This window comes from Heptranchias perlo, unplaced genomic scaffold (genome assembly GCF_035084215.1).
Source record: "Heptranchias perlo isolate sHepPer1 unplaced genomic scaffold, sHepPer1.hap1 HAP1_SCAFFOLD_389, whole genome shotgun sequence".
NCBI lineage: Eukaryota > Metazoa > Chordata > Chondrichthyes > Hexanchiformes > Hexanchidae > Heptranchias > Heptranchias perlo.
In genome coordinates, this window is record NW_027139401.1 from 175,020 (window position 1) to 188,428 (window position 13,409).

Sequence of the window (13,409 nt, forward strand, 5' to 3'; positions counted from 1 at the left end):
CTCCCAGGGCAGGTACAGGGTTAGATACAGAGTAAAGCACCCTCTACACTGTCCAACACTCCCAGGGTAGGTACAGGGTTAGATACAGAGTGAAGCTCCCTCTACACTGTCCCATCAAACACTCCCAGGGCGGTACAGCACGGGTTAGATACAGAGTGAAAGACACTGCTGGTTCTGAAAAATCAGAAAGAGAAACCACATCAATTGGAGACAGGATGAGTTAAATGGTCTCTCAACTATACAAATGGAGGCTTTATGCTTAATTTTAAGCTTTATTTTGGCCTCTGCATTTCTGCCAAGGTACAAATCAAACTTTACTTTCCCAATAAAGTCCCACTCACTTACTTATTCTCTTTTTTACTTACTAAGTTTGTCTGAAAAAAACAATTTGCAAGGTGAATGGGCAAGCCACTCAATTCGAATACAAACATTCGATGTGATCACTCAAGACTATACACTGTCTTAGGGTTTCACTGCAACTCAATTCAAATACAAAGATTCAATGCAATCACTCAAGACTGGACATTGTCTTAGGGTTTCACTGCAACTCAATTCAAATACAAACATTCAATATGATCACTCAAGACTAGACATTGTATTTAGGTTTACCTGCAACTCAATTCAAATACAAACATTCCGTGTGATCACTCCAGACTAGACATTGTCTTCGGGTTTCACTGCAACTCAATTCAAATACAAACATTCGATGTGATCACTCTGGACTGGACACTGTCTTCGGGTTTCACTGCAACTGAATTGAAATACAAACATTTGATGTAATCACTCTTGACTGGACATCGTCTTAGGGTTTCACTGCAACTCAATTCAAATACAAACATTCGATGTGATCACTCAAGACTAGACATTGTATTTAGGTTTACCTGCAACTCAATTCAAATACAAACATTCCGTGTGATCACTCTAGACTAGACATTGTCTTCGGGTTTCACTGCAACTCAATTCAAATACAAACATTCAATATGATCACTCAAGACTAGACATTGTATTTAGGTTTACCTGCAACTCAATTCAAATACAAACATTCCGTGTGATCACTCTAGACTAGACATTGTCTTCGGGTTTCACTGCAACTCAATTCAAATACAAACATTCAATGTGATCGCTCAAGGCTGGACATTGTCTTTGGGGTTCACTGCATCTCAATTAAAATAAAAACATTCGATGTGATAACTCTCGAGATATTAGGACAGGTGACAAAAAGCTTGGTCAAAGGTTTTAAGGAGCGTCTTAAAGGGTGAGAGAGAGAGGCTGTGAGGTTTAGGGAGGGAGTTCCAGAACTCAGGTGCCAAGGCAGTTGAAGGCACGGCCGCCAGTGGTGGAGCGATGGAAATCGGGGGATGCACAAGAGGCCAGAATTCTTGGAGCGCAGAGATCTCGGAGGCTTGTAAGAGGTTACAGAGATAGGGAGGAGGGGTGAGGACCTAGATTTGAACACGAGGATAGGAGACAATTTTAAAAACCGAGGCGTTGCCACCAATGCAGGATCCAGCGAGCAAATTTGGTGAATGGGACTTAGGATACGGGGTGGGGGGGGCGGCAAGAGTTTTCGGACGAGCGGATGGTTACAGAGGGTGCAAAAGTGGGAGTGCGTCAGGAAATAGTCGAGTCTGGAGGTGACAAAGGGCACGGACGAGAGGGTCTCAGTTGCACCAATCCTGAAAATAGGGAAGCTCTTTTATTTGGTTAAATGCCCCTGATCTAAGGTCACGGAGTACATGATCCCCCGCCCCCTCAGTCGTGAAACGTAGGCCGTGCGGAGTTTCCCGGTTAATACCAGACTTGACCTCCCCTTCCACCTTCATTTTGTTCCGCTCCTCATTAAAGGACAGGCGACTGAGTGGGGGGGCCCACCACTCGTCAGGTGGGATCTTGCTGTGCGCCTGCCTTTTGCCGATGGAAGGAACGGTGTCACTGGGCTTCGGAAATGCTCAGTCTGCAGGCCGGGGTCAGGTGTCCAAGTGTCCTGAGGCCAGAACGAAGGCGGAAGGGGTCCACCTCTCTAACTCCCCTGTCCACTTCCTCCTCTTCCTCTCCCGTTTCTCTCCCTCCCCCTCCTCCTTCTCCTCATCCATCGAGCTCAGGGACAGGCGATGCTGGAGGGGGAGCGGGGGGAAGGTCACTTATCTGATGGGCGCTCCCCCGTCTTCTTCGGACCTCCGATTCCGTGCCTGAGGGAAGAGAGAAGGAGGGAGAGAGAGGTTAGTGATCCCAGCACCAACAGGGAGCAAGACATGAGGCGGAGATTGAGTAATCTGTATAGTGCAGGGGAAATAATTCACTCCATTAGACAATATATCGATATAATCCATCTATCGATGGGTGCAGATCATATAAACCTCAATAAATATCTCTCTGTTAATCTCATCTCTCCATCTATTTATCTCATCTGTTAATCTAATCTATCCATCTATTAATCTCATCCATCTATTAATCTCATCCATCCATTAATCTAATCTATTCATCTATTAATCTAATCTATCTATCTATTAATCTCATCTATCTATTAATCTAATCCATCTATTAATCTAATCTATCCATCTATTAATCTAATCCATCTATTAATCTAATCTATCCATCTATTAATCTAATCCATCTATTAATCTAATCTATCCTTCTATTAATCTAATCTATCTATTAATCTAATCCATCTATTAATCTCATCCATCCATTAATCTAATCTATTCATCTATTAATCTAATCTATCCATCTATTAATCTCATCCATCTATTAATCTCATCCATCCATTAATCTAATCTATTCATCTATTAATCTAATCTATCCATCTATTAATCTAATCCATCTATTAATCTAATCTATCCATCTATTAATCTAATCCATCTATTAATCTAATCTATCCATCTATTAATCTAATCCATCTATTAATCTAATCTATCCATCTATTAATCTAATCCATCTATTAATCTAATCTATCCATCTATTAATCTAATCCATCTATTAATCTAATCTATCCATCTATTAATCTAATCCATCTATTAATCTCATCCATCTATTAATCTCATCCATCCATTAATCTAATCTATTCATCTATTAATCTAATCTATCCATCTATTAATCTAATCCATCTATTAATCTAATCTATCTATTAATCTCATCTATCCATCTATTAATCTAATCCATCTATTAATCTCATCTATCTATTAATCTAATCTATCCATCTATTAATCTAATCCATCTATTAATCTAATCTATCTATTAATCTCATCTATCCATCTATTAATCTAATCCATCTATTAATCTAATCCATCTATTAATCTAAACTATCCATCTATTAATCTAATCCATCTATTAATCTAATCCATCTATTAATCTCATCTATCTATTAATCTCATCTATCTATTAATCTACTCTCATCCATCTATTAATCTATCTATTAATCTAATCTAATCCATCTATTAACCTCATCCATCTATTAATCTCATCTATCTATTAATCTCATCTATCTATTAATCTACTCTCATCCATCTATTAATCTATCTATTAATCTAATCTAATCCATCTATTAACCTCATCCATCTATTAACCTCATCCATCCATATATTAATCTAATCTAATCCATCCATCTGTCTCTTTCTATCTCTCTTTACCAATATTAAAAAATCTGCCTATCTATCCATCCATCCCTCCCCCTCTATCTATCTATCTATCCATCCATCCCTCCCCCTCTATCTATCCATCTATCCATCCATCCCTCCCCCTCTATCTATCTATCTATCTATCTATCCATCCATCCCTCCCCCTCTATCTATCTATCTATCCATCCATCCCTCCCCCTCTATCTATCTATCTATCCATCCATCCCTCCCCCTCTATCTATCTATCTATCCATCCATCCCTCCCCCTCTATCTATCTATCTATCCATCCATCCCTCCCCCTCTATCTATCCATCTATCCATCCATCCCTCCCCCTCTATCTATCCATCTATCCATCCATCCCTCCCCCTCTATCTATCTATCCATCCATCCATCCCTCCCCCTCTATCTATCCATCTATCCATCCATCCCTCCCCCTCTATCTATCCATCTATCCATCCATCCCTCCCCCTCTATCTATCCATCTATCCATCCATCCCTCCCCCTCTATCTATCTATCTATCCATCCATCCCTCCCCCTCTATCTATCTATCTATCCATCCATCCCTCCCCCTCTATCTATCCATCTATCCATCCATCCCTCCCCCTCTATCTATCTATCTATCCATCCATCCCTCCCCCTCTATCTATCTATCCATCTATCCATCCATCCCTCCCCCTCTATCTATCTATCTATCCATCCATCCCTCCCCCTCTATCTATCTATCTATCCATCCATCCCTCCCCCTCTATCTATCCATCTATCCATCCATCCCTCCCCCTCTATCTATCTATCCATCCATCCCTCCCCCTCTATCTATCTATCTATCCATCCATCCCTCCCCCTCTATCTATCCATCTATCCATCCATCCCTCCCCCTCTATCTATCCATCTATCCATCCATCCCTCCCCCTCTATCTATCTATCCATCCATCCCTCCCCCTCTATCTATCTATCTATCCATCCATCCCTCCCCCTCTATCTATCTATCCATCCATCCCTCCCCCTCTATCTATCTATCCATCCATCCATCCCTCCCCCTCTATCTATCTATCCATCCATCCCTCCCCCTCTATCTATCTATCTATCCATCCATCCCTCCCCCTCTATCTATCTATCTATCCATCCATCCCTCCCCCTCTATCTATCCATCTATCCATCCATCCCTCCCCCTCTATCTATCCATCTATCCATCCATCCCTCCCCCTCTATCTATCCATCTATCCATCCATCCCTCCCCCTCTATCTATCCATCTATCCATCCATCCCTCCCCCTCTATCTATCTATCCATCCATCCCTCCCCCTCTATCTATCCATCTATCCATCCATCCCTCCCCCTCTATCTATCTATCTATCCATCCATCCCTCCCCCTCTATCTATCTATCTATCCATCCATCCCTCCCCCTCTATCTATCCATCTATCCATCCATCCCTCCCCCTCTATCTATCTATCTATCCATCCATCCCTCCCCCTCTATCTATCTATCTATCTATCCATCCATCCCTCCCCCTCTATCTATCTATCTATCCATCCATCCCTCCCCCTCTATCTATCTATCTATCCATCCATCCATCCCCCTCTATCTATCTATCTATCTATCTATCTATCCATCCATCCCTCCCCCTCTATCTATCTATCTATCCATCCATCCCTCCCCCTCTATCTATCTATCTGCCTATCTATCCATCCATCCCTCCCCCTCTATCTATCTATCTATCTATCTATCTATCTATCCATCCATCCCTCCCCCTCTATCTATCTATCTATCCATCCATCCCTCCCCCTCTATCTATCTATCTATCCATCCATCCCTCCCCCTCTATCTATCCATCTATCCATCCATCCATCCCCCTCTATCTATCTATCTATCTATCTATCTATCCATCCATCCCTCCCCCTCTATCTATCTATCTATCCATCCATCCCTCCCCCTCTATCTATCCATCTATCCATCCATCCATCCCCCTCTATCTATCTATCTATCTATCTATCCATCCATCCCTCCCCCTCTATCTATCTATCTATCCATCCATCCCTCCCCCTCTATCTATCTATCTATCTATCTATCTATCCATCCATCCCTCCCCCTCTATCTATCTATCTGCCTATCTATCCATCCATCCCTCCCCCTCTATCTATCTATCTATCTATCCATCCATCCCTCCCCCTCTATCTATCTATCTATCTATCCATCTATCCATCCATCCCTCCCCCTCTATCTATCTATCTATCTATCTATCCATCCATCCATCCCTCCCCCTCTATCTATCTATCTATCCATCCATCCCTCCCCCTCTATCTATCTATCTATCCATCCATCCCTCCCCCTCTATCTATCCATCTATCCATCCATCCCTCCCCCTCTATCTATCCATCTATCCATCCATCCCTCCCCCTCTATCTATCTATCTATCCATCCATCCCTCCCCCTCTATCTATCTATCCATCCATCCATCCCTCCCCCTCTATCTATCCATCTATCCATCCATCCCTCCCCCTCTATCTATCTATCTATCCATCCATCCCTCCCCCTCTATCTATCTATCTATCTATCTATCCATCCATCCCTCCCCCTCTATCTATCTATCTATCTATCTATCCATCCATCCATCCCTCCCCCTCTATCTATCTATCTATCCATCCATCCCTCCCCCTCTATCTATCTATCTATCTATCTATCCATCCATCCATCCCTCCCCCTCTATCTATCTATCTATCCATCCATCCCTCCCCCTCTATCTATCTATCTATCTATCTATCCATCCATCCATCCCTCCCCCTCTATCTATCCATCTATCCATCCATCCCTCCCCCTCTATCTATCTATCTATCCATCCATCCCTCCCCCTCTATCTATCCATCTATCCATCCATCCCTCCCCCTCTATCTATCTATCTATCCATCCATCCCTCCCCCTCTATCTATCTATCTATCTATCTATCCATCCATCCCTCCCCCTCTATCTATCTATCTATCTATCTATCCATCCATCCATCCCTCCCCCTCTATCTATCTATCTATCCATCCATCCCTCCCCCTCTATCTATCTATCTATCTATCTATCTATCCATCCATCCATCCCTCCCCCTCTATCTATCCATCTATCCATCCATCCCTCCCCCTCTATCTATCTATCTATCCATCCATCCCTCCCCCTCTATCTATCTATCTATCTATCTATCCATCCATCCCTCCCCCTCTATCTATCTATCTATCTATCTATCCATCCATCCCTCCCCCTCTATCTATCTATCTATCCATCCATCCCTCCCCCTCTATCTATCTATCTATCTATCTATCTATCCATCCATCCATCCCTCCCCCTCTATCTATCCATCTATCCATCCATCCCTCCCCCTCTATCTATCTATCTATCCATCCATCCCTCCCCCTCTATCTATCTATCTATCTATCTATCCATCCATCCCTCCCCCTCTATCTATCTATCTATCTATCTATCCATCCATCCCTCCCCCTCTATCTATCTATCTATCCATCCATCCCTCCCCCTCTATCTATCTATCTATCCATCCATCCCTCCCCCTCTATCTATCTATCTATCTATCTATCCATCCATCCCTCCCCCTCTATCTATCTATCTATCTATCCATCCATTCCCCTCTCCATCTACCCACCTCCACCTCCACCTTCTGCTTGTAAGAATTCTGGGAATTCCACCTTTTCCGAGTATGTTAAACTTTGGCCATTGACTAAAATCCTAAGATGGAAGGATAGGTGAGAGGTCACCAGACGAATCAACAACACACACAGTGGACATGTCTCTCTTTTAATGCAAAACCGACAGCAGGTGGTCGACGATCAGCACTAATTCGAGAGGCAGTAGGCCATTGAGAGAGGCAACTGCTCCAGACACGGCGCAGCCATGCCTCAGTTCTGATGCAAAACCAATCGACACCTAGGACACCTGGTGGGATGAAAAGGGAGCCTCGTGCGGCAAGTGCTCGACGATCAGAATGAATTCAAAGAACAACGGCCCATCGAGAGAAGCAATTGCAACATGATGAGAGACCATCAAAAGCCATCAAGGACTCTTAAGGACTTTGTAAGAACTGTTTAAAACAGACATGGAAGTGCCTCATTTAACGACAAAAACTATTGTAAGAGAGGGGTATATAAGTGGAAGCTCGAAACCCCTCTTTCTCTTGTTTGCTCTCTTGCTTTTGGTCTCTTGTTTTTTGTTCTTGTTTTGCTGTCTCTGGTTCTTGCTCTCTTGCTTCTGAGCCCTTATCTCTCTTCCAGCTCTCTCTCTTTCTCTCTCTTCCTCTTAGTTCCTGCTCGCTTTTTTTTTCTCACCCGAGCTCTCCAGGGAGGAGAGCAGCTTCCAGCGAAACCAACGAACTCTACCTGAGAGAACCGGCCGGCCAGACCTGCAAGTGCAAAGGATTGGTGAGCCTCGACCGTACGTGTGTGTGTGCGTGAGATAGGTGTCTCCAGGGTCCCCGCCAACCTCTTAGTTTAGCGGGATAAAGTACTGTAGTGGGTGTGTGTAACTCGATGTACCGTGCAGGACCGTTTTTATTGTTATTCTCTTCGTGTTGACGGGACAATAAAACCAACATTCCAATTCAATTCAAACACTGAGTTTGTGTGTTCTCTGTGCTATTCGGCTACGTGATCCATCACCGGGTGCATTAGCATAAGTCCCGTTTTCCTGAACCCCCGATCCGTGAGGTATAAGTGTTCCTTGGCTAGACGGGGGACCAGATATCTGCACCGATCAAGATAGTGAGAACAACCCCAAAACACCCGACACGCTCCACTTCCATCTCCATATCCACTATCTCCATCTCCTCCACCTCCGTCTATCCCAATTGCCATCTCGACCTCCAGCTTTACATCTTGATCTCTACCTCTATCTCTCCATCTACGTCTCGATCGCTCTCAATCTCATTGTTTCTATCAGTATTCCCGTTAATCCGTAACGGTGGCACACAGTACAATCAGAGATTGGATGACGATACTCAACGATTGTTGGGCCGGCTGATGATGTGGATGCTGATGGTGATAGAGAGGAGAATCGTCAGAATGATCGAAGAGACAGTAGCCCTCACAACACATCGACAGTTGCAGGAAGGGGAGGCTGTGAGAACACAAGGGATTGGTGTTTATAGAGACATAATACACGGGTCGTTAAAACACACTGCTCAATCAACTCATGTCCCATCAATTCCCAGCATTGCCTCAGGTTTAATACCATCAGGGGCAAGTACAGGGTTAGATACAGAGTAAAGCTCCCTCTACACTGTCCCATCAAACACTCCCAGGGCAGGTACAGGGTTAGATACAGAGTAAAGCTCCCTCTACACTGTCCCATCAAACACTCCCAGGGTCAGGTACAGGGTTAGATACAGAGTGAAGCTCCCTCTACACTGTCCCATCAAACACTCCCAGGGCAGGTACAGGGTTAGATACAGAGTAAAGCTCCCTCTACACTGTCCCATCAAACACTTCCAGGGCAGGTACAGGGTTAGATACAGAGTAAAGCTCCCTCCACACTGTCCCATCAAACACTCCCAGGGCAGGTACAGGGTTAGATACAGAGTAAAGCTCCCTCTACACTGTCCCATCAAACACTCCCAGGGCAGGTACAGGGTTAGATACAGAGTGAAGCTCCCTCTACACTGTCCCATCAAACACTCCCAGGGCAGATACAGGGTGAGATACAGAGTAAAGAACCCCCTACACTGTCCCATCAAATACTCCCAGGGCAGCTACAGGGTTAGATACAGAGTAAAGCTCCCTCTACACTGTCCCATCAAACACTCCCAGGGCAGCTGCAGGGATAGATACAGAGTAAAGCTCCCTCCACACTGTCCCATCAAACACTCCCAGGGCAGCTACAGGGTTAGATACAGAGTAAAGCTCCCTCCACACTGTTCCGTCAAAACACTCCCAGGGCAGGTACAGGGTTAGATACAGAGTAAAGCTCCCTCCACATTGTCCCATCAAACACTCCCAGGGCAGATACAGGGTGAGATACAGAGTAAAGAACCCCCTACACTGTCCCATCAAATACTCCCAGGGCAGCTACAGGGTTAGATACAGAGTAAAGCTCCCTCTACACTGTCCCATCAAACACTCCCAGGGCAGCTGCAGGGATAGATACAGAGTAAAGCTCCCTCCACACTGTCCCATCAAACACTCCCAGGGCAGCTACAGGGTTAGATACAGAGTAAAGCTCCCTCCACACTGTTCCGTCAAAACACTCCCAGGGCAGGTACAGGGTTAGATACAGAGTAAAGCTCCCTCCACGTTGTCCCATCAAACACTCCCAGGGCAGGTACAGGGATAGATACAGAGTAAAGCTCCCTCTGCACTGTCCCATCAAACACTCCCAGGGCAGATAGAGGGTTAGATACAGAGTAAAGCTCCCTCTACACTGTCCCATCAAACACTCCCAGGGTCAGGTACAGGGTTAGATACAGAGTAAAGCTCCCTCTACACTGTCCCATCAAACACTCCCAGGGTCAGGTACAGGGTTAGATACAGAGTAAAGCTCCCTCTACACTGTCCCATCAAACACTCCCAGGGCGGGTACAGGGTTAGATACAGAGTAAAGCTCCCTCTACACTGTCCCATCAAATACTCCCAGGGCAGGTGCAACACGAGACTGTCTGATACCTGAATGCAGTTGTTTGTTTCTCTCACTGTGACACTCACCAGATACGGGTATATTGCAGACATCACTCAGCTTGATCTGTGCAGAGTCCTTACTGACTGGGTTCCAGGCTTCACACGTGTGCACACTCTCCTTGACATCCGATGTGTAATAGATCCGGAGTTCCTCTCCGTATCCAGAGAGATAATGGTTGCTGTCATTCCCCAACTCCTCTCGTCCCCTCCACCATCGGAAGCTGGTGCGATCGCCTGAGGTCACTGAGCAGGTCAGGGTGATGTTACAGATCCCCTGGGTGACAGTAGACCTGATCTTCGTTCCTGACACACACTCTGACATTCGGATAGAAAGAAAAACACAGGCAGACATGTGAGGAAGTAATGGAGGCCCTTGTGTGACAGTTCGATACCCAACAATCCCCTCCCCTGGTTGCTGGAACGTTCCTATCAATCCTTCTCATTAATAGATCACCAGATTCCCCCAAACTCTCGAGGCTCAGGATTTGGACCGACAACTCAGTTATATCCGCAAGGCAGATCAGAGAATCATAGAATGATACAGCACAGGAGGAGGCCATTCCGCCCATCGTGCCTGTGCTGGCTCTTTGAAAGAGTTATCCAATTCGTCCCACTCCTCTGCTCTTTCCCCGTAGCCCTGCAAATTTTTCCCTTCAAGTATTTATCGAATTCCTTTTTGAAAGTTATTTTTGAATCTTTTTCCACCTCCCTTTCAGGCAGTGAATTCCAGATCATAACAACTCGCTGTGTAAAAAACATTTCTCCTCCTCTCCCCTCTGGTTCTTTAGCCGATCACCTTAAATCTGTGTACTCTGCTTGCCGACCCTCCTGCCACTGGGAACAGTTTCTCCTTATTTACTCTCTCAAAACCCTTCCTGATCTCGATCGCCTCTCTCAAATCCCCCCTTAACCGTCTCTGTTCCAAGGAGAACAACCCCAGCTTCTCCAGTCTCTCCCCGTAACTGAGGTCCCTCATCCCTGGAACCATTCCAGTAAATCTCCTCTGCACCCTCTCTGAGGCCTTCACATCTTTCCCAAAGTGCGGTGCCCAGGTTTGGACACAATACTCCAGCTGGGATCTAACCAGTGTTTTATGAAGGTTCAGCACAACTTCCTTGTTTTTGTACTCTGTGCCTCTATTAATAAAGCCCAGGATCCCACAGGCTTTTTAACAGCCTTCTCAACTTGTCCTGCCACCTTCAATGATTTGTGTACATGCACCCCCAGATCTCTCTGTTCCTCTACCCCCTTTAAAATTGTACCATTTACTTTATATTGCCTCTCCTCATTCTTCCGACCAAAATACATCACTTTACACTTCTCTGGGATAAATTTCATCTGCCATGTGTCTGCCCATTTCACCAGCCTGTCTCTGTCCTCCTGAAGTCTGTTACTATCCTCCACATTGTTTAACAAATTTTCGAGTTTCGTGTCGTCTGCAAACTTTGAAACTGTAGCCTCTATCCCCAAGTCCGGGTCATTAATCAATATCAAAAAGAGCAGTGGTCCCAATACTGACCCCTGGGGAACACCACTGTATACTTCCCTCCAGTCTGAGAAACTACCGTTCACCACGACTCTCTGCTTTCTGTCCCGTCGACAGTTTTATATCCCTTTAATCTCATGGGCTTTAATTTTGCGAACATGTCCATTGTATTGCGTGTACCGCCAGACTCAGGCTGTCTCACCCCCACACCCCTGAGATCAGTGAGCCCAGTATGGGCACTGACAATCAGGAGCGATTCAATAAACTTTGTAACGTACAATGTCTGTCCCGACCCATTAATTTGGGGTCTTTCAGTAATGGGTGAAGCCCAGAATCGGCAGATACAATCTCACTCACCGTACACGTCCAGTCGAACCAGCTCCGGAGTTTCATGTCCTAACTTTCCTGTTACAACCACCTCATACACACCACTGTCCTCTCTCTGTAAGTCACTGATTTGCAGACTGTAATTCTCTGGAAGAAGCTTTATCCGTCGAGTGTACTCCTCAGTGCCGAACGTTTTAACATTCTTGTTCACGTATCTCGCTATTCTGACATTGGGTGTTCTGCGTTTCCAAACAACCTCAACGTCCTTCGATCCGGGTGGGATCCCAACAGGTAAGACAATCGACTGACCCAGGGATCCATTCACAGGGGGACGGAGAGTCTGAATTTCACCTGAAATAAGAGGAGGAGACAGTGAGTGTTTGTGGAACAGGACAAGCTCAGTGATTGAGGAACGAATTGCACAGATATATAACCCAGTGCCACATCTCCACAGGGTCTCAAAGTGACTGAAAGACAAGGAAATGCTTTTGAAGTGTACGAACGTCAGAAATGGGGCAGATAATTTGTGCAGGAGTTAGAGCAAAGAACCCTCTACACTGTCCCATCAAACACTCCCAGGGCAGGTACAGGGTTAGATACAGAGTAAAGCTCCCTCTACACTGTCCCGTCAAACACTCCCAGGGCAGATACAGGGTTAGATATAGAGTAAAGCTCCCTCGACATTGTCCCATCAAACACTCCCAGGGCAGGTGTAGGGTTAGATACAGAGTAAAGCTCCCTCTACACTGTCCCGTCAAACACTCCCAGGGCATGTACAGGGTTAGATACAGAGTAAAGCTCTATTCACACTGTCCCATCAAATACTCCCAGGGCAGGTACAGGGTTAGATACAGAGTGAAGCTCCCTCGACACTGTCCCGTCAAACACTCCCAGGGCAGGGACAGGGTTAGATACAGAGTAAAGCTCCCTCTACACTGTCCCGTCAAACACTCCCAGGGCAGGTACAGGGTTAGATACAGAGTGAAGCTGCCTCCACACTGTCCCATCAAACACGCTACGGATAGGTATCAGGTGAGATACAGAGAAAAGCTCCCTCTGCACTGTCCCATCACACACTCCCAGGGCAGGTACAGAGTTAGATACAGAGTGAAGCTCCCTCTATACTGTCCCATCAAACACTCCCAGGGCAGGTACAGGCCGAGATATAGAGAAAAGCTCCCTCTACACTGTTCCATCAAACACTCCCAGGGCAGGTACAGGGTTAGAAACTAAGCAAAGCTCCCTCCACATTGTCCCATCAAACACTCCCAGGGCAGGTACAGGGTTAGATACAGAGTAAAGCTCCCTCTGCACTGTCCAATCAA

General features: G+C 45.5%; 1 protein-coding gene across 1 annotated transcript in view; it reads right to left on the reverse strand.

The window, feature by feature from the left end:
- Positions 1 to 252: 252 nt before the first annotated feature.
- The window catches only part of LOC137311985 (CD48 antigen-like), a 42,134-nt gene continuing 28,977 nt past the window's right edge, over positions 253 to 13,409 (reverse strand). The window contains exons 2-5 of the mRNA XM_067978801.1: positions 12,115 to 12,435; positions 10,299 to 10,586; positions 8,605 to 8,718; positions 253 to 2,189 (exon numbers count right to left, since the gene is read on the reverse strand). Coding sequence (XP_067834902.1) covers positions 2,086 to 2,189; positions 8,605 to 8,718; positions 10,299 to 10,586; positions 12,115 to 12,435 — 827 coding nt within the window. The 3' untranslated portion in view covers positions 253 to 2,085. The remainder of the gene's footprint in view (positions 2,190 to 8,604; positions 8,719 to 10,298; positions 10,587 to 12,114; positions 12,436 to 13,409) is intronic.